Source organism: Cricetulus griseus, chromosome X (assembly GCF_003668045.3).
Source record: "Cricetulus griseus strain 17A/GY chromosome X, alternate assembly CriGri-PICRH-1.0, whole genome shotgun sequence".
In the NCBI taxonomy this organism is placed as follows: domain Eukaryota; kingdom Metazoa; phylum Chordata; class Mammalia; order Rodentia; family Cricetidae; genus Cricetulus; species Cricetulus griseus.
This window is the reverse complement of record NC_048604.1, coordinates 28,797,596-28,818,162: the sequence shown is the minus strand read 5'-3', so window position 1 is coordinate 28,818,162 and position 20,567 is coordinate 28,797,596. Positions and strand designations below refer to the sequence as shown.

Sequence of the window (20,567 nt, the reverse complement as noted above, 5' to 3'; positions counted from 1 at the left end):
CTAGATGATAGGTGAATAAACTGCAATATTGTTGAAAGACCTTATGTTTGAAGAACTTTAAAGGTATACTTGTGTCCCTGCTTTGATTATAGGAATGGTAGAGTTTGGGTGTGGTGATATAGTATTTATGATTTATTAAAGCTTGCCTGAGGGTTCAGAATGCAAAGCCAGCCACAAGCCATAGAGGTCAGGCAGTGGGATACACACCTTTAACCCCAGCAGCCATACTAGCAAGCCAAGGAGCCAGGCAGTGGTGGCACACACCTTTAATCCCAGGACTCAGGAGACAGAGGCAGAGAAATCTGTTAGTTCAACGGCACACTGAGCTGCACAAAATTGATCCACCTAAAACAGAAAGCACTCACACAAAGGTGATCTCAGCACTTGGGATCACACACCTTTAATCCCAGCACTTGAGGTATATAAAATAGGAGCAGATATTCTGAGGTATTTTGGTCTCCAGCCACATTGAGAGCAGGATTGCTTCAGCCTGGACACAAGTAAGAGCTACGGCTTAGCTGCTTTGCTTCTATGATCTTTCAGCTGGAACCCCAATATCTGTCTCTGGGTTTTTATTATTCCTGTTACATTTGGTAGTGGTACTATCATTCTCATTTGACAGAAGGGAAAGCAGAAGCCTAGAGAATTGTTAAGAACTCATTCCTTCTTACAGCACATTAACTTCAAAGCCAGGACTAGCCCTCAGATGATCTAATTAACAACAGCAACATCTTGAGGCCTTAGGGGTCAGCAGCTGTTTATAGGGTTTTGTTGTTTGACCCCCCTTGGGTTTTTTTGAGGGGAGTGTTATTTTGGGGGATTGGTTTTTCGAGACAGGGTTTCTCTGTGTAACAGTTCTGGCTGTCCTGGAACTGCCTTGTAGACCAGGATGGCCTCAAACTCACAGAGATCTGCCTGCATCTGCCTCCCAAGTGCTAGAATCAAAGGTGTGCACCACCACAGCCTGGCTTTGTTGTTGTTTTTAAGACTATGTAACTCTGGCTGTTCTAGAACTCGATTTGTAGACTATGCTGGCCTTGAACTCACAAAGATCCACCTGTCTTTGCTTCCTGAGTGGCAGAATCAAAAGCATGTGACACCACATCCAGGCCAGTGTTTACAGAATCGTGATCTTGAATTAAGAGGGCCTTACTTCTTAGGGAAAGTGTTCTCTGCAGGGATAAGACCGCCTATTTGAGGGAGAGCTCAGGGGGTGAAAAATAGCAGCCACCAGTTTCCTGAAAGTGGACAGCTGCTTCTAATCAAACGCTAGTTCTCAAGAAACCAGAGAGATGGCTCAGTGGTTAATGAGCATTGGCTGTTCGTCCAGAAGACCTGAGTTCGATTTCCATCACCCACATGGTGGCTCACAACCACCTGTACTTCCAGTTCCAGAGGATCAAGGGCCCCCTTCTGGCATAGATATACACACAAGAAACTCTTATGCATATAAAATAAAGACAATTTTTTTCAATGATAATGGTAGCTCCCAGGACCTCCAAAAGGCAAGGTACTCTGCGGCTTCTCATTGACGGCTTCATGGAATTGGGTAGTATCTAGACCTTTGAACTTCCATAGCTATTTCCCACTAACTGAACAAATAAGAGCTTTCTTTGTTTTGGCTGCCCTCCATTTGTCAAGTAAAAAAGACAAATCACTAGAAATCACAGTCGGGTTGAAGGGTCTTTATGGATTTCTGGTTTGGGTTTTTTTTATATTTTTTTAGACAAAGCTTCATTTTGTAACTCAGGTGGCCTGAAACTTGTCATTCCTCCTGCCTCAGGCTCCCAGGTACTGGGATTACAGGAATGGGCCATCACACCCAGCTGAATGGACCTTATTACCTATTCATATGCCCATTCACTGCCCCAGACACCCAAGACAGAGGCTCAAATAAATATTAATCGGGCATGTACTCTGTGGCATACCTTGTGTTTGATCTATGGTTTACAGTTGGGTGTTGAGGTGGGATGTGAACAGCAAGATTTAGGCTCAAGGGATCCATGCTACAATTAGCTGAAGCAGTCCACAACCCCTTTCAATAGCCCTGAAATTCAAAAATCTCCGGAAACTAAAAGAATTCTCTGATGCCTAGTTCAGTGGTAAAGCTTGATCTTGACCTGATGTGATTTTTTTTACAATCTTCACCCTACTTTATATTAAAATTCATATTGTATGCTAGAACTATGAAGGAACTTGATCATATGTGCTTTCCAAAGCTCTACTGGAATGCTGGGAGGTATAACACTATAATTTTCTCCAAAATTAAAGTCTAAATCCTGAAGTATATCTTGCTCAAGGAATTGTGGATCTGTATAAACAGAGGTAAATGAGAATATAGTCCAATAGAGAACACAAAGCAAGATACGAGTTTTTGCCAGGAACCAGGAATAAGAAGCTTCAAAAGTAGAGAATTCAAAGATGGTAGACAACACTGTAGACCCCAGTAGCTTAGAAATGCTCCAGTTACGTAGAATGATAGACAGGATTTAGTGGAGACAATAGAGAAAACATTTGGAAAACTGTGTAGGTGGCAGCATGGAGGCAGAAAAGCCCGAATTATAAGCAGGCGCTGCTGGGAAAACAGAAGTAGCAGGAGGCCAGGCTGAGGGCTTCTTCTGAGAGCTCTGAATGTCATGCTACAGGGCCAACAAGGAGACAATGGGGGGGGGGGTAGACACTTGTGGCATTATACAATGTTTGCTTGGAACATCAGGGTTCAAATTTCATCCTTAGAATGTACTCAGTAAGTTGGGAATTTGTGTTTTAGGGCAAACTTGAACTTTCTGAATGTCTTTAATTTACAGTGATCACAAAACCCAAATCTCCAGGACTTCCGTTTCCTTAGCATTCAAAATATCATTGGACTTCACATGTCCTTACATTTCTTTACATAGTCTTTGCCTGTGAAGCTAAAGAAAACCATGTGGGCCTGAAGAAGGCTTCTGGACTATTGTATGTTCCTATTGTCCCTGTCTGCTATTATCCCATAGTGGCTCTCTGTGGTTGTCAATCAACTAACCATCTCCAGGAAGTGTATCGGATCTTCCAGGTTTCTGTGTTGAAAGAAAACACAGGGCCCTACAGGACAATAATGCTGAGATGAAAGTGCCTGAAAGGTTTTCCTCGCTGATCAAGGGGCCAACTCCATCTTGTGGGTTGCTTGGGAAACACATTTACAGGCTTCCTTCTTCTGGTAAGAAAAGACTTAAAGGAATGGAACCCAACCCCCCCTACCCCCCTGCCCCTGGCCTTTTTCAGCTTGATTCAATAACCAGGGCTTGTGGATTTTTTTTAAGCTTTCAAAGCTTTCAGAACTCTTCTAAAATGGAAGATGCCTCAAAAATGAGAGGATAGTAAAAAACAAACAAACAAGCAAACATAAGCCAGCTTGTCTTCATCAGTCTTAATGTTTAAAAACCTTACATTTCATAGGTTAGCTTACCCTTAAAGAGGCATGTAGTGCATACACACCTTAGACTGCCAATACTACGTTATAGCACAGGTATACTAGCTAACATACTATTATAATATACCTCATTGAATATTAAACACCTCACTGCTGTACTTGAAATGCCCAAGGTCTTAGTATTTAAATGAAATGTGTATCAAATTTTTTAATCAAATTCTTTCTCCATAATTTATCTGTTTTGAATATTCAAATTTACATGTATTATTAACACAATTAGTTGGAGTTGAGAACAAAATAGCTGAGTTCAGGATAAATTGAGATGTTTTCACTGATCCTTACAACTATAATTTATATTCAAAATGACCAATTTGACAGTGCAGAATCTTAAAATCCTCTTTCTCTTTTGTGCTCTTTCTGGTTTTACTGCTAAGTGTGTTTTTATTGTGTTTTAGTTCTCCACCTGGCCGCTGGTCCACCTAAATTATATTTCCCTGGGGTGACTAGTAAAATGTATATTTAGCGTCTATTACTTTTTCGGTCAAAGATTAGCTTATGAAAAGAAATCACATTCATAGAGTCCAGCAGAGTCAGGATCTCTGGGGATATGGAGGAGAGATCTGCATTTTTCACATCATTCTTGCTCATACCTGGGTGGGGAAATCACCGGTTTGAGAGCTTCTGTAGGCCCTCCCTAATAACCCAAACTATTCAATTAGCCAAGCACCCCATTCCCAGGCAAATCTGGGTTCTCTGGCATTTACTGCTGCAGAGGTAGGAGTCCTAATTGTATTTGCTATAACACCATCTGACCTATAAACGTAAGTGGATTTTTTTTGACTGTTCAATCTGCTATCTTCTCTGCTTCACTGTATAATTAAAACCCATTTTAAAGAAATGATCCACGGGCATTCAGAGAGCAAATTTGTAAAAGTTAAACCAGTGCGTGTCGGGGGTGGGCAATACACAATCCTCTCAGAGTGGCTCTCTTATTAAATTTGTTTTTACTGTAACACACGCAGAGAGAGGGGGGAGAGAGAGGGGGGGAGAGAGAGGGAGAGAGGGGGAGAGAGAGATGCCCCCACTGCTTCAATTGCCAATGTTAGCTGAACATCAAGTACTTCAATAACAGCAATCATGAGTCCTTATTCCTTTGTTAATGTATTCCAACCTAGCCTCCCACAGTCAGCTAGTCTACAGAGAAGGTTTGTGCTAACATGAAAAATACCCTCCCTTCACACTGGATCTTGGCTTAAGCATTTGCTCTTCAGTTGGAGATATTTCATTTCATAATGCAGGTACCTGAAGCACACAAAGTATCACAGACCCTGGAAATTCCTTTCCAAGCCACCAAAATGCTCTCCCCCCTCCTTTCTTCCCCTCCCCTTTGCTTGCTTTTAAAAATAAACCCTAATTCTGCTGACAGCTGATTTTCTTGCCTCACCACGGGAAGTGGACAGGGTGAGTTCTCACGTCACATGTTTAACAAAGGGCGCTGGGTACCAACTGGTGTCTATGAGACACCTGCCCTAAGCTGGGGGAGCCCTACCTTCCCCCAAATTGCAGAACTTCTGTCAAAAGCCTTAGGTTTGAAGGAGGTTCAGCTGACATCAGATGTCAGACCCCACATCAAGCCCAAGCTTTGAAAGGGCTCTTGAGGAGTGAGACTGTGGAATGGAATCCGTGACCTAGGCAACAGGCTCCAAGCCGGTCACTCACAGTGATGGCTTATTAAAGACATCATCTTTAACCTTTTCTCTTCTGAGTGAGAGTGAGAAAGACAAACAGAGACCTAAAACCATGTCTGCTCTCTTTGCTGTGTTAATTTAAAAAAAGAACCATCTTTAACATCTTTCTCCTCTCTAGCAATTACAATTCAGGAATCGTTTAATTGGTATTAAAATAAGATTCAGTCTCTAGACTGAAGATTTGTGGTTCAATGACAATATTCATAGAGGGTTTTTGTTTGTTTTTGACAGTTTTACTATGTTACCAAGCTAGTAAATGAGATTATTTTTATGTAGCAAATCCACTGTTGAAAAAATTGATCGCATGCACTGTAGTGCAGGGTAAACAATCCACTGGACTAACAAAAGAAACCATTAGAACTTCAATTCTTATTTATTGTTTACCTGAAATAAGAAAATGGAAGTTATTACTAATGTTCCATAAATGGACTGTCAATGGCATTTCTCTGTCACTAGGAAGGCCAGATCCTGTGTGCTATCCTTCGCAAAGAGGGAAAGCTCCAAGCAGTGACTTGTTAATGGTAAGGCACTTTATGTATGAGCAGATTATATTATCAAGTTTTAAACAAATTAGTACTAACAAAATGGACGAGAGATTTGGAAATCCTACTGGGAATTACAAATTGAAGTTGACCTTAATAACAAATGACCCCCCTTTCTGCTGACTGACTCAGGAACTAGAGCCCTCACCCAGTGGCTGATGGAAGCAGAGACAGACATCCACAGATATACACTGAGCTGAAATCGGGAATTTAGTTGAAGAGAGAGAGGAATGAAGAGCGAAGGGGTCTGTACCAGGTTGGTGAAACCCACAGAAACAGTTGGCCTGAACAAGGGAGAGCACATCAACCCCAGATGCTGTCTGGGAGGCCAGTACAAGACTGATCCAGACCCCTGAACATGGATGTCAATAAGGAGGCCTCTGCACTCCAGGGAGCCTCTGGTGGTGGATTAGTATTTTTCCCTGGTGCAAGAAGGGACTTTGAGAGCCCATCCCACGTGAAGGGTTACACTCTGGCCCTGGACACATGGGGAAGGGCCCAGGACCAGCACAGGAAGATTTGGTGGACTTTGCAGAGCCCCGTTGAGGGCCCTACCCTGCCTGGGGAGTGGTGGGTGGATGGGGTGGGGGGTAGGCTGGGGGTGGGGGAGGAGGGATGGGGGTGAGGGGAGGGAGAGGGAGAAGGGACTTACATGTGAAACAAGCTTGTTCCCTAACTCGAACTAATAAATAAAAAAAGAAACAAAAAAATAACAAATGACCAATGAAAAAATGGCAGAATTACTCGTTATGCCTCCCATACAAGCTTTCAGTCAGACACACTGTAAGAGCCATATTTTAAAGAATTTTTTAAAGACCAGTGACTCTGATGACAACTCTAACATGTCTGATAAGAACCCAGCCAAAAATATTCACAAATGCCTCATGGACCATTTGAAATAAGGGCTTATAGGTATTATCTTTAATGACAAACTCCACACTAAGTACATAACATCCTGTAACATTTTAGTGTTTGTATAAAAAGGTACTAAAATTGGAATTTCATTTTCATCTACAGTTTGAATTTCCTTTTTACATACATTTTGTGAGTGTGTATGTGATTTAAAAATGGATAAATATGCATGTATTAAGAATATGTCTTCCAACGGGCGGTGGTGATGCATACCTTTAATCCCAGCACTTGGGAGGTGGAGGCAGGTGGATCTCTGTGAGAATGAGGCCAGTCTGGTCTGCAGAGTGATTTCCAGGACAGGCTCCAAAGATATTGAGAAACCCTGTCCCCCCCACCACCAAAAAAAAGAATATGTCTTCCACACCTTTTCCTGGGAGGGCCACTTTGTAAATGAATGACTGCTGCTGTTCATAAAAAAGTGGAGATGCCAGTGTCTTCAGACTTCAGGTATGATCAGATCAGGTGGCCTCTATCACATTAGGAAAACAGACACTGAAAGGCAGGCACTTAGCTAAAATTGATGCTTCTAGAAAGGGCCAACTCCTAAACCCAAAAAACAAAGCCCTAGACAATAAGATGACATTCTTGGGATCTTGGTCCTAGTTAAGGGAGTCCTGTGTTTTTCCTAAGGAGATTTGTCTCTCCTGTAGTTACAAAGAAGTAAAGAGAGGGAATCGGAGCAAATACTAGAAACTCAGACAGAACTGAAAACCATCACAGTGAAGTCATGAACTCTGTAGCCAGCAAGCTACAGAAACTGACCTATTCTCTCTGTACTTACAATAACTCCTGGGTAGTAACCTCCCACAGTCACATTCTGGGTCCTGGTAGTTGCAGCGAGGCCCACCGTGAGAATTAGCATGGACACAATAAGCAAAGTCACAGTGACATAAATGGAGTTCCGCTTCCTCCTATTGAAGGCTCCTGTAAGAATAGAGAGACATTGAAATTGCTCATTTCATCTGGGAAAAGAAGAGAAAATTCACTAGTAAGGTTTTTCTTTCCTTTCCCTATTGGTAACTGGGATGTCTCTGGGGAGTGGAATTACAGCAAAAGAATGGAGCTTTCCGTTTTGTAGTCATCGGGTGCCACTTGCCTAATAAAAATATGTTGCTTCTTTGAAATAAACAACAGGAGAAAACTCACCAGTTACATAACAGCAAAACAATTTTGTGTTTTTGACATTCTATAAAAGATGTGTCATACCCACTTAGTGGAGTGTTTTTTAGGGCAGATTATAAAAGCATATGATGAATGAGAAGCATTTGTATGAGGGTATTAAATGAAAATATTTTAAAGCCAGTAGGCAACTAAGAACGTTTTTTTTCTTAGAAGCTGGAGAGATGAAATTTAATTTTTAGTGTAAATATCAGAACTGAGCCAGGACCTGGCATTTTATTTTTCATTTATTTCTGACATTTGCTGCCTCATGCATAAACTTAAAAATGGTGTGCTGGCCAGATTTGTCACATAACAAATGTGCTTAATAAAGTAAATGTTTGAAGGCTATTAGTCCAGAAAGATTTGTATCAGAGGAGGTAGATCACAAGGATTATATCTTACACACATTTACGCTTATGTGAGGATGCCATAAATATAAATGGCAAGAAACCCATGCTCCTTCCTGCTCAGAGCTTATCAGAAATGATAGCACCAACCAACATTTTTTTTTCAAAACCAAGCTTATTAAGTCAGATGGAAAAATGGTATCTAGGCTCACTTTTCAATTTAATATGCTTTAAGGAACTAAGCACTGCCTTATACTATGCAGGCATTTCTCTGGCACAAGGAAGGGGTCCTCAACAGGAAATACCACCGGAGAATTAACCACCCAGGAATTCTCGGGGGGGGGGAATGACCAAATGGGCAACACTATTAGGATCCAGTTCTCTTGAAGCCATTAAGACGATAGGGATATAAGAAGCAGTGGGTAGCTGTATGATCACTGCTTTAAATATCATGAATGGCTCAGAAGAGAACTTTAGTTCTCCCTGTTCAGAAGACCCAGCATTCTGAGAGGCCTCACTGCACCCTCTGTAAGTTAGGGAGCAGAGAAGCTACCCAGACTGCACTACTGGGAGGAGAGGAAAAGAAAAGAGGAAGGTAGGAGGGGTAAAAACCGGTGGCGAGAGACCCAGGAGGCTTGTCGATATTGAAAGCTCTTGGGAAGCGGGGGCTAGAGCTGTTCGGGGGCTAGAGCTGTTCTCGAAGCCTCCTGAAGCTATCTTTCCATATAAGAACAGTGTCCAAAAATGCCACCCTGGGTCTTTCCCAGTGTGATCTCTGCTGAAGGCTCTGAGGGAGGGAGGTGGGAGGGGCTGGCGGTCTCCCCTGACGTCATCCTTGGAGCTAATAGATGTGACTCATCAGGTACAAGTCTAATGCAATACTATTCTAAGACTGTTTTACATCAAAATGTAGAGGCGCTTTGAGCCAGTACAGGCCTCGATAGTACACTAGAGCTCAAATCTCAGAGGCAAGGAGATTTGTAAATGGGTGTGCTCTGCAGTGACATAGGAAGCCAGCCCCCATGCAGAAAAACAGAAAGACCCCTAAACACCTGTGACATCAGGGTCCTTTGTTTATGGTAGCTATCAGGGGGTGCAAACGACAACCTGATCGTTGCAATTGGAACTGCCTGGTTCTGGGAAGGAAATAGCAGAGGGGTAAGGGTGGGGTAGGCAGGATTTATTTCTTGCATCTACCTGCAGGTTCCTTATCCTTCTTGTTGACTTCAGAACACCCAAAGGAGTTGGTAAACCAGGGTTCCTAATTTTAGTTCATGATAGATACTTGGTGAATCTCCCAGGGATCCACTATGGGGCTCTAACATACATTTATCCATTTGGCCTCCCATTCTTTGCTTGCTTTCGTGTTTGTCATGCACATAGGAACTCTAGCCTTTCTCTGCCCTGGAATCCACTGAAAGCATCTTACACAGCGACTGTGAAAGCTTGGAGACTAAATTGGAGGAGCATTATGGCTGCACAGGCTTCCTCGTTTGTTGTCTCAGTGACTGGTTCCTTCCTACCAACCGCCCTTTAATCTTGTCCACAGCCCTGGAGTGTTCTTTGCAAATATCACTCGAACTTAAGCACAGCAGCCAGGTTACAAAAGTGACTCAGCAAACCACACGGTGTCATTTGCAAATCCTTTTTTCCCTTTGCTTTAGAATCTGAAATGAAATGCTGTCTGTTGAAAAACCCAAAGACCCCAGCACCCTACAGGGGGGGCTCGTCTCCAGCTAAGATTGGTGTTGGATCAAATTGCTACGACAACTCTTAGGGCACTACATTGACTATCTATTTATTCTCTGCTCTGCCAGTCACTTTTTATTTTATATTAGGAACACCTTAACTATATAAAATCAAATGATTTTAATTACACTTAGAGAAGTAACTATTTTAAAGAACTCCTGGGTAAATACTTTTGAAATGAAGAGACACACCCCCCCATTTACCTATGGTTTCAATTTGACTTAATAAAATCCATTTCTACTTAGAGCAAGACTTACCTTAATGTGCTCTGAAGGTGTGGCCAGGGATCCTAAAAGGCAGGTAACTGTATGACTTACTCCATTTGCCTGCTTGTTGCTTTATTTTAGAAGGCAGGAGAACCCTGCTCTAAGGCACAATTGGGGGCTGGCCTTAGACTTTTCTGTGAGTACAGGACAATCTTATTCATGTTTTGTTTAATAAACATATAAAGCCAAGCAGTGGTGGTACAGGTCTTTAATCCCAGTACTTGGGAGGCAGAGGCAGGCAGATCTCTGTGAGTTTGAGGCCAGCCTGATTTGAGGGAGTTCCAGGACAACCAGGGCAGTTACATAGAGAAACCCTTTCTCAAAAAACCAACAAAAAATTAACATATAAAAAAATCTCAGACACCGTGAGGTACTTTAAAATAGCCTTAAGGGCTAGAAAACAGTGCCTTTTGCTGTGTCAGAAACACAGTAAATAAGTAGCTGTTACCGAATAAACAAGTGATAAAGTCCCATAATTGCTATCTTTCTCATGAAAATGTCTGTTGAGGGAGTTGTGCAAATTTGGTCATGCTTCTAGAATTAACTTTTAGAAATAGGGTACAATTTTTGGGCTCCCCAGAACTGAAAGCTTTATGGCTAACCAGTGTCAAAACCGTAAGAGCCTCACCACCTTGTCTACTTGATACCTAGTATTTTCCTACTTAAACAGCTATTGCAACCGATAGTAGTGAATCCAAAATCTCCTTATTGGCACTTCCTGCTCCCCCAACACTCTCCCTGCAGAGCTACTGCAGCCCTCCCTCTCTGCAGTGCCCCACCTCCACCCCAGACACCGGAGGACCAGGATGTAGCTCTAGAGGCATCCAATCATTTGCTGGCTTCACCCTTTCAGACAGGATCAGCTTCTCCCTCCTCTGGTCCCTCTAATCAAAGCCCCCCCCCACATGCATTTGCATCTGAATCCCACTCTCTTCTTTTGAAGCAAGCTCAAAGCTTCTTCCACCAGAGAATCTCCTAATCGAGCACCCCCTACTCAAATCACCCATTAGCTCAGTTTCTAGTGTCCCTGGAGGACTTAACTAAGTAAGTAGAGAAATTGTGATTTCTCCTACAAGTTTCTCCTACAAGTCATATGATGTCCACCAGTTCCAGGACTGTGTGTCTGACAGGAGTCAAGCTGTGAGTTACTGTAAGATAGGATGCCGCCTCTGCAATGCTTTACCTTGTATGTATTTCTTTTTCCCCTGCATATATTTCTTGATAGCCCCCTCTCAAAAGAGGCTGTGTAATCTTTATTGGGATGTAACAATGATTCTCGGTAGCGTGCTCTGAACACTGCAGTGTTTGTGACAGGCTTGAATGTTTTGGTGGATTAGGATTTGCTTACCTGAGTCAGCTTTGCCGCAGAGTGGATCTCAGAAGTCCCAGACTTGAGCATCCCTGGAAACAGGTGGCTGCCTACACAAGAGCCTTAATGCTCTGCCAGTCTCCCAAACAGTCACACCTAAAAGGCGTTGAAATCTACTACCTTCACTTCTTTAGTAAATTATTCAAGACATGGAGGTATCAAAGATGGCTCAGTAAATTACAAATGTGTTGGTGGGGGTGGAGAGAATGTCCTGATGTAGTAGAGGTGCATTAGCGCCTGAGGGCGCTGTTGCCAAAGTGAAGGAGGGTTTTGCTGGGGGATGATGGAGGGGCGTGGTAGTTAAATTACTGTCTTCATAATTCCCAAATGCCTGCTTACTTCAGAGTCTTGGACTAACAGCTGATCCCGAGGCAACCAGCAAAAGTAGTGCAGGCACCTTGGTGCAGTGGTGTGTGTGTGTGTGTGTGTGTGTGTGTGTGTGTGTGTGTTTTTGGGGGGTTACATTTTTTATTTGTTTGTTTGTTTGTTTATTGGCTGCAGGTGTCTTGCCTATAAAAGTAATCCCCTCAGAAATGCTTCCCTTTGAGGCAGAAACACAAACCAACCACCTCTCCTTATCCTGTTGGCACAAGAAGGTGGCTTTGCCAGAGCTTAGTTAAGTGGGAGTATCCTAGATGCTGATTCAGGCCTGGGCTGTGGGATCAGCGCCAGGGAACTCCAAGGAGACTCCCCTATCCAAACTGTGGGAACCTAGAGTCATCACTCTACTCCAGAATTTTCTAGTGACTTCGGCCTGTGGATTTGTACCAAAACCACAGTTCATGGCAGTGGTCTCTCGTCTATGTGAGCGCTGTGATTCTTTTCACTGCAGTGGCGAACCTGAGCTGGGTAAGCCCACTCAGCTTCTTGTTGCGCAGACCTTTAGAAAAATGCTAGACAGGCTGGGGGCCCATGGGAATAAAGGAGAGAATTCTCTTCATCTTGTTCTGAAACCCACAGAGCAGTGTCAAGTATCAAGCCCTTGAGCCCTGGGCCTCCAGTCTGCTCAGCCCCTGCAGCCTCACGGCTCTGGGTGGGGAGGATTGGTTTGCAGGTGGTTGTTGCACGCAGTTAAATGGGTGCTGCGGAACCCTCGCCCTCTTGCGTCCAGCTCTCTTGTGCACTGTAGCTTGATGTCTGGGAGCCTGGGCTATGTTAGCGCCACAGCTGGCCAAGGCAAGGAGTGCGTTTGGTGTTCTGCGTGCCTGTGTATACGTGGGGGTGGAGTGGGGGGCAGGGGTACTGGAGAGTCTGGTACTGCAGGCCTCTGGATTTGGACCCCAGTCCTGGCCTCATTTTGTATCCAGTTTCAAATAACCACGACCTTAAAAGTGAAAAGCACAAGGCTTATACTAACTAAGTATGCCAAAAAACTGGAAATAAGAATATTTCCATCATCCCGGTGATAGCACTTTCAGGGGCCCCTTCCTTGAACGAAATTTGTTGCGACTGAGTATTTTGCAGGCAACAGAGAGCTCACACTGGGCTCAATCTTCTCCTGACCCCTCCCCTGTGGATGTTCCTGCAAATTCATCGGAGAAGATCTGAGAACACTGAATGGCAGAAATTCGGGACAGGGGAGTTTTCCAGAATGTGAAGTGCGATCTTAAAAAGGCGAATTGAATTTTGTTAAAGTACATCCAGGGCAAATTTGAAGATTAGGTGGAACCATGGATCAACAATCCCTCCCGCTTTCCCAGGGTCCAAATTAATTTCTCCTCCCAGCGAAATGACAGGGCTTGGGAATGTGCCTGACAGCTAAAGGAAATTGTTTTTGTTTTTTTGTTTTATTAATTCGTTTGTAGCTACCGAAAAGCACCCGCGAGGGGCCACCAAGTTGGTGCAAGACGGAAGCAATCCTCTAGTTTTTAAAAAGGTGTTGAAATGTGCCCCTCCCCCTTCATGCCACTGAAGAGGAAAAGCGCGACTTCAGAAGACGCGCGGGCTTGCGCTGGATCTTCTTTTCTTGTGCCCCCCCCCACACACACACACACATTCATTCTGTGTATTTGGAGCTGACAGAAATCAAATTCAAGGACTGTTGATCTTTCTGCTGCGTATGTCAAGGCTGGGCTGTCATGAGTGATTTCTCTCTCAGGAATTCCTGTCCCACCAGCATCCCCTCGTTTCTTCCCCCAACCCCCATTCCCTGGGGTTGCACCTCCACCCCCCCCACTCCGTCTGTGAAATGTAAATCAGCTCCCCCAGTACTGCAGGTCTGGATTTCAGGATAGCACCTAGAGAGTTGAGAGGGGGTGAAAACAGACCCTGCTTCTTCTAATTATCATTAGTCGTGATCTTAGAAGTGATGAGGACTTTGCAAAGAAGGAGAGTTGAATTGAAAGCAAAGTCGCAGGTTGAAGGAAGTGTTTTGATGCCCTAACAGCTGGGATTTACCACTGGCTGCAAGTCTGTACACACACTCACACAAACGCGCACACACTCGCACTCCGGGCTAGGTAGGGCTACTCCGACCCCAGCTTGGCGCTCCAATCTCCGCGCGTCGTCACCCTTATCACGGCTGGGCCGCTCCCTTGAGGCTCTGGTCCGCCTCCCAGACACTGGAGTTTGTGGACCCCTACCAGATTGCCCTCTCTCTGGCTCTGGGGCAGCCAGGAGATGGCTGTCCGAGGTACAACGCACTTACCCCCCTGCTACCACCGCCCGAAGGACAGTGCTAGCGGCTAGACTTACCCATGGAATCTTGCAGGGACATGTCGCTGGACCGTTGCTGAGTCAGGGACTGATGCATGGTGAAAGCTGTCCAGTTGCCCCAAGTCCTCGAAGCTGCTTCAATTGCTCCTGGCTCAGAGCGCCCCGCCGAGCATCCTACTCCGTCGCTGCCTCTCTTGGTCTGTCTGAGCGCTGAGAGAGACTGACTGCTTCTGGTTGAAAGCTGCAGCCCAAGTCCCGCCTACCCCTCCCTTTCCCTCCGCTCCCTCCCTCCTCTTCTGCCTCCCTCTGCTCCGGGAGGCAGCAGCATTGGCGTCCTTGCAGCAGCGTGCGCTTGCGCAAGACCCCCCCTTCCCTCCCTCTCGGCCTCCCCATCCTAGTTATCCACCTCCCAGCCTTCCAAGCCAGACAGGGAGACGGTTTCGCCCCTTGGGGCCAAAGCTGCGCAGAGAAAAAAAGGAGGCTTCAGCTTGGGGCCAAGTGGCCTCTATAGTTCCGAAGAGAGGGTCTTGGGCAATAAACCTTTTACAAGATTTATAATTTGGGAGGGGGCAGAGTCAGAGGTTCAGAGCCGGAGAATGCACACAGGGACAGACAGACAGACAGACAGACAGACAGACAGACAGACAGACAGACAGACGCAAGCACTCGCGTGCGAGGGGCACACACACAACACACACACACACACACACACTTATGCAGGTCTGATCTTACACACAGCTGAAGCCAGAAGAATCCATGGATGGATGGGTGGTTGGGGGGGTGGGTGGGCAGGATGCCTTATGAAGATAGATTAAACAAATTCGTACTCTTTAGTCTAGAACGATGAAGGCTGGGAAGCGATGTGACCAGAGTGTATAAAATTATGCACTTAGAGACAGAGAACACAGCCTTATTCATCACAACTGAGAATTCTAGAACGAACAGCCCCCTAAGAGCTAGAAGGAGGTTCGGCTAAAGAAAACATGACACTGTGTCAGTATCCCAGTTTGCATTTTTGTTCAAGACAATTTTATATCGAGGTAGGCTTTTTAGACAGTCGCAGCCGATACAAGGAAGAAAGAGGAATTATCAGTAGCCCCATTTTATGGAGGAAGAAACTGAGTATCAGCTGAAAAAAAATCTCTGTGACTTTGCAACTACTAAGTAACAGAGGTGTAATTCAAACCTGGATCTCAAGTCAGATGTTTTTACTATGAAAACCCATGCTCCCACAACTCAATCCAAGTTAAGTCTAAAATTCTCCAGACAGGGCTGGGAGATGAGTCAATGCATACTGTGTCTGCAAGCTTGAGGACTGAGACCCGTTCCCCAGAACCCAAGTTAAAAGTCAGGTGCAGCAGTACTAGCTTGTAAGCCCAGTCCTGGAAAGGCAGGGACCGGAGGATCCCAGAGGTCACTGGTCAGTCCCAGGTCCATTAAGAGATCCTGTCTCAAAAAAGAAGACGGAGAGAGTGATTAGGGAAGACTTGCAACATCTACCTCTAGCCTTCATATGCACACACACACATACACACAGAGACACACTCATATAGACACAGACACACACACACAGAGACACGCACATTCAGACACAGGCACCCACCCCCACCCCACCCCCCACGTGTACACACCACACACTCTCCTGATAAGAATGAATGGGGCAAAATGTTCCTCCCAGATTTGCCTTGCTAATCTGCTATGAAACACTGTTTCCTTACCCAGGAAATGGAACCAAAGGCCCTTGCCCTTTCTCACCTTCCAAAGGAAGAAACCATTCTTCCTGAAGGTTAAAAAGGAAGGCTTCTGTAAAGAACTTGGGAGCCCCAGGGGCCAGGTTGAATGCTGTGTCAAGTATTATTAGCAGCCCTACACTACAGGCATGGTTTAAAGATCTGTGGCACATGTCCTAGATAGAGACAAGATGGCCACTCTTGTAAAGACCTGTGTCTTAATCAAGCTAGGCGTACAGGCCATTCTCCTAAAGCTCCAGGAAGGCAAAAAGAAAACTTGTATTTATACTGTAGCAACAATTGTCTTTCAGTCCTGCTTACTTTTCCTTCTACCACTCTGAATATCTCCTACTTAATGTGAGGAACCCCTGCAACCAGCACTGATTTCTCAGGAGTGCTTCATAATTATCTTATTTTGAGTCTGGGAAAGTAGCCTTGACACAAAGAGATTTTTATACAGGCTAGAAGACTGTTCCCCGCCACCATTTTTAGCAATCTGTGGCTCCCCTATAGTAACCATACAACTAGAGAGCCTGAAATATGCCAAACACAATCTTGATACTGTAGCAAGCTGCCTTAAGTGGACTACAGGAAGCTCTCTTCTTGTAGAACATAACGCATCACCAAGTGAAACAGAGAGCATATGGTACTGGACCTTTATAAAAAGAGCCACAAACCAGTGAGGAACTCAGTGAGGGCAGGGGAAAGCCTTGCCTTCTGCAGCATAAGCATCCTCGAGTTGTGTGGAAATTGAGCATACTTTCTAAAAGAACCCCAAGAGCCCATTGTTTAAACGACTTGCCTTCTGTACATGTCTTCCATACTATGTGGGGCGGGGGTATGGGACTTAGAACACAGCAAACACTCAATCAAGTTAAAAATGACTTTGAGACCACTAGCAGAGACTGCAGCAGTGGCAATGACAAGGCATGGAGTAGTAGCAGTCTCCTCCCCAGAAATGAGGTCCCTGTTTTGATCTGGGAAAAGGAGAGGGGCTAAAATGAGAACTAGTGGCAGGAAGACACAGGGGGGCCTTAATGCAGGTACCTAAACTTCTTTCTCATCCAAAGAAAGTTTATCTGCATTCAGAATGAGCTGGACAATTAGAAAGCAAAGGGTAATTTTTCATGGAATTCATCCTGATTTTCTTCCTTTCAAAACATGTGCGGATTTTATGCATAAATAGACTCTTAATAAATTTTACCAATAGACAAGCCATCTCGATGAAGGAACAGGTATTTCATGCAAATGGAGGCTACTGTAAAATTGCTTGGTTAGTTTCTGATTAAAAGAAAGAAATTATTATAGTGGCTTAAAATAAATCCTTTTCATTGCAAGCTTAATCAAGCATACAGTGCTGCCCTAGGTTGCAAACTATTTTACGGCATCAGGAAACTTTGCCAATGGAGCTGCAGCCTAATTCTCTCTATCTTCTTGAAGCCAATAATGAAGAGTCTTCCCAGAAGCCTTCAGACTAGAAAAATGCCAGATGGTGCTCTGTCTCTAACACATTCACCCTGGGAATACTCAAAACAATCACCTCCTTATTTTGATGATCAATTTGACTTAGTTAAATTAATGTAGTACGTTCCAGACTCCAAATTTGGGACTGTGGGCCAGAAGGATCACACACACACACACACACACACACACACACACACACACACACACACACACACACTGCATGTATACTTAAAGGGATCACCACACAATATTCATATCATAAACATACATAAACACATATTCATACACATGCCTATATGTATGCACATCTATTGTCTCTGTACAATGATTATTACCACTTACTTCTTAGCTTTCAGACTTCTGTTGACCAAAGATACAGAGAAGCTTCAGAAAAATGGAGCACCTCCAAGTCCACACATTCCTGATTGAGGTTAGGCAGACTACTTCAGGTCAATAGCTAGTACTCAGTGTCTACGCCACAAAATGAGTCTTTACTCAAGAGAGCCATAGTTGAAGGTTTCATTTCAACCATGAAACTTAAATGGTTCCCACTGTCAACTGGTCATTGTCTTTGGGTACCAGGAAAATGGCTATAGCACCAGGGCACAATGGTGGTACTGTTTTTGTCTTTGCTTTGTTGTTTTCCATTTCATAATGAATGTTGATTACCAAATACCATACTCCAATAGCAGTAAGCAATTTATCATAATGTGATATTTAAGTGGATGGGTGGTCATTTACATGCCACTCTTCTGTTATTGGACATTTTAGAAGGTTTCCAGTTTTCAAATTTACAAATAAGTGAAGTAAATCTTGCATCGTTTTTAGTAGAAGATACAATACTACAGTGGAACTATTAATTCAAAAGTTCCAAAATACGTATTATTAAATGAATTTTTATCCCCATACATAAAGTGTACATGTTGATACATTTACACACACACACACACACACACACACACACACACACACACACACTGACTAGATTGTCCTTTCAACATGGATGCCCTTTCTCAGTTACCCTCCAAGAAGTTACCAGTACTCTTGATATTTATCATCAAGCCCAAATACTTTTTTGTTTATTTTTGTAAATGTATTTTAATTACACTATTTAGCCCTTCCCTTTCCTCCATCTAATCCCTCTTGTATACCTCTCCCAATCTCTTCTTCTCTTTCTATCAATGTTATTGCATGCATATATGTATTTTTATATACATACATATTCCTAAATATAACCTGTCAAACCCAAATGTTACTTGTATGCATGTTTTCCGAGCTGACTGACTGGCACTGGACAACCACTTGGTGTGGTCTTCCCTGGGGAGGACCACATCTCCTGCTCACAGCTTTCTCCAGTTGCCTGTAGTTCTTTCTGTAGGACTGAAGACTCATGAAGTCCAAATACCTTAAAGTATGTATTGTCAGATTTCCCTTCAAAACACTGGTAGCAAAGCACATGAAAGTGTCTGCGTTCCCATACCATTTGGGTTTGCCATAGAAAAGGAGATACCTAGCTGAAGACATACCAAGATAGAATCATCAATATGTAGACATAGCCAAGAAACTAAATTCAGGTTCCACTGAGCAAAATGCATCCAATAATCACCACACAAATAGAATACAGAGGTTAAGATCAGTCTCAGGAGACAGACAGCATGGTCACAGCCCACAAGTATCTCAAAATTCTCCAACTACTCACGTGTTTCCATCATTGTATTCTCTTCTTAAAATATTTTTAATGTTTCATCTAAGTGTATATCTGTGAGTGCCTGGTGTGCAAAGAAAACAGAAGAGGGTGTCAGATCCCATGAGACTGTGGATACAGACAGTTGGGAGCCACCATGGGGGTGCTGGGAATTGAACCCAGGTCCTCTTGTTATATATTATCTGTTACTGTCCTTCGAGTATACCTAGTGGTTATATGTAGCTTTCCGTTTTTCCTCACTAATCACTTAGCTATACCTAGTATGGAGCTGGCATTTAAATACTTGTTGAATATAACACTTTGTAGTTATGATTTTTTCTGCTTATTAAAATAAATGGCGACATAGCAAAACTTTCCTTAGCTGCTTAGTTACACGGAGCAACAGGTTCCCAGCTCGTGTTCCCAGCTCACAGTTCTAATTACAACCAAAATAAGAATCTACAGGTTGGTTTTCATTTTTCCAGAATTTTTCTCTGTGAATATTTATACTTTTGCTCATCTATTTTGAGGATTAAATATTCCCATTTAATAGCAAACTTTTGAACTGACAAAACAGTAAATCTTTTGTTAATCATTGTGATATATTTAATAGTTTGCAAATGTTTCACCTGAAAGTCCATCTTCAACTTACTAAACCTCCTCCAACTCTATGATATACATTGAGTGTTACAGGCAGGGGAGTGGAAATTCCATCTCTGTTCTCATCACTAATGTGTGATGAAGAGCATCAGGAGAGTTCTATGAAAATGAAGAGAACAAAATCATTTTTACTTCAAATGACACAGTTTGGAAACATTAGCCAAATAGCACAATGATACAAGGATGCATACTTCTGCTGGATTCTTGATAAGAGTGTTCTGAAGAATGAGCAATCTGTTTCCTACTACAGGAAGGAGATGGTTTCTTTTTAAGGTCAAAGTACTTGTTTTCCCACAGAATTTCACGTCTCCCTAATGTAAAGGCACAAAAGTGCAACATAGAACAATAATATATAAAACAATGAATACTCTGAGGACGGTGTGCTATTAGAGGAGCTAGACAATGCTTGAATTTTAGAATAAATGCAACATAGTATGATGAGAATAATAATGTCAAAATCAGAGTGAGATCAATCAAGAAGTAAATGTAATTAACATATTTTGTAGAGTAAATAGTTATTAAAGGAAAAACAACCATATTGAAAATTTCCCCATGCTTATTACTCTTTCATCAGGAAAAGGGGGAGCTGATGGAGGGAGCAACTTTAAACCCACAGACACTATTTTGGGGAAACATTCAAGGACATCTCATCATTTAAATACCCTGGTTTACCTGTTGGCAGTGGTAGTTGGTGGGGTTAGTAGATAGAATAGAATTCAGCTAAGCCATAACTACTCTGTTTCCTTCCTCTAATTACTGAGATCAGTACATCCTTTTCCCTGTTTTCATAAAAAAATCATTAAACACCTAATTAAATGTGACAGTGTCACAGGCAGGGGTGTGTGTGTCCAACTGCTTTGTTCAGGTTTAG

General features: G+C 43.3%; 1 protein-coding gene across 4 annotated transcripts in view; it reads right to left on the bottom strand.

Moving 5' to 3' along the window:
• Positions 1–14,255, bottom strand: part of Tmem255a (transmembrane protein 255A) — a 52,789-nt gene extending 38,534 nt beyond the window's left edge. For all 4 annotated transcript variants that reach the window (XM_027433473.2, XM_035450302.1, XM_035450303.1 and 1 more), the window contains exons 1-2: positions 14,198–14,255; positions 7,393–7,535 (exon numbers count right to left, since the gene is read on the bottom strand). In XM_027433473.2, coding sequence (XP_027289274.1) covers positions 7,393–7,535; positions 14,198–14,255 — 201 coding nt within the window. The remainder of the gene's footprint in view (positions 1–7,392; positions 7,536–14,197) is intronic.
• Between the last annotated feature and the right edge of the window lie 6,312 nt (positions 14,256–20,567).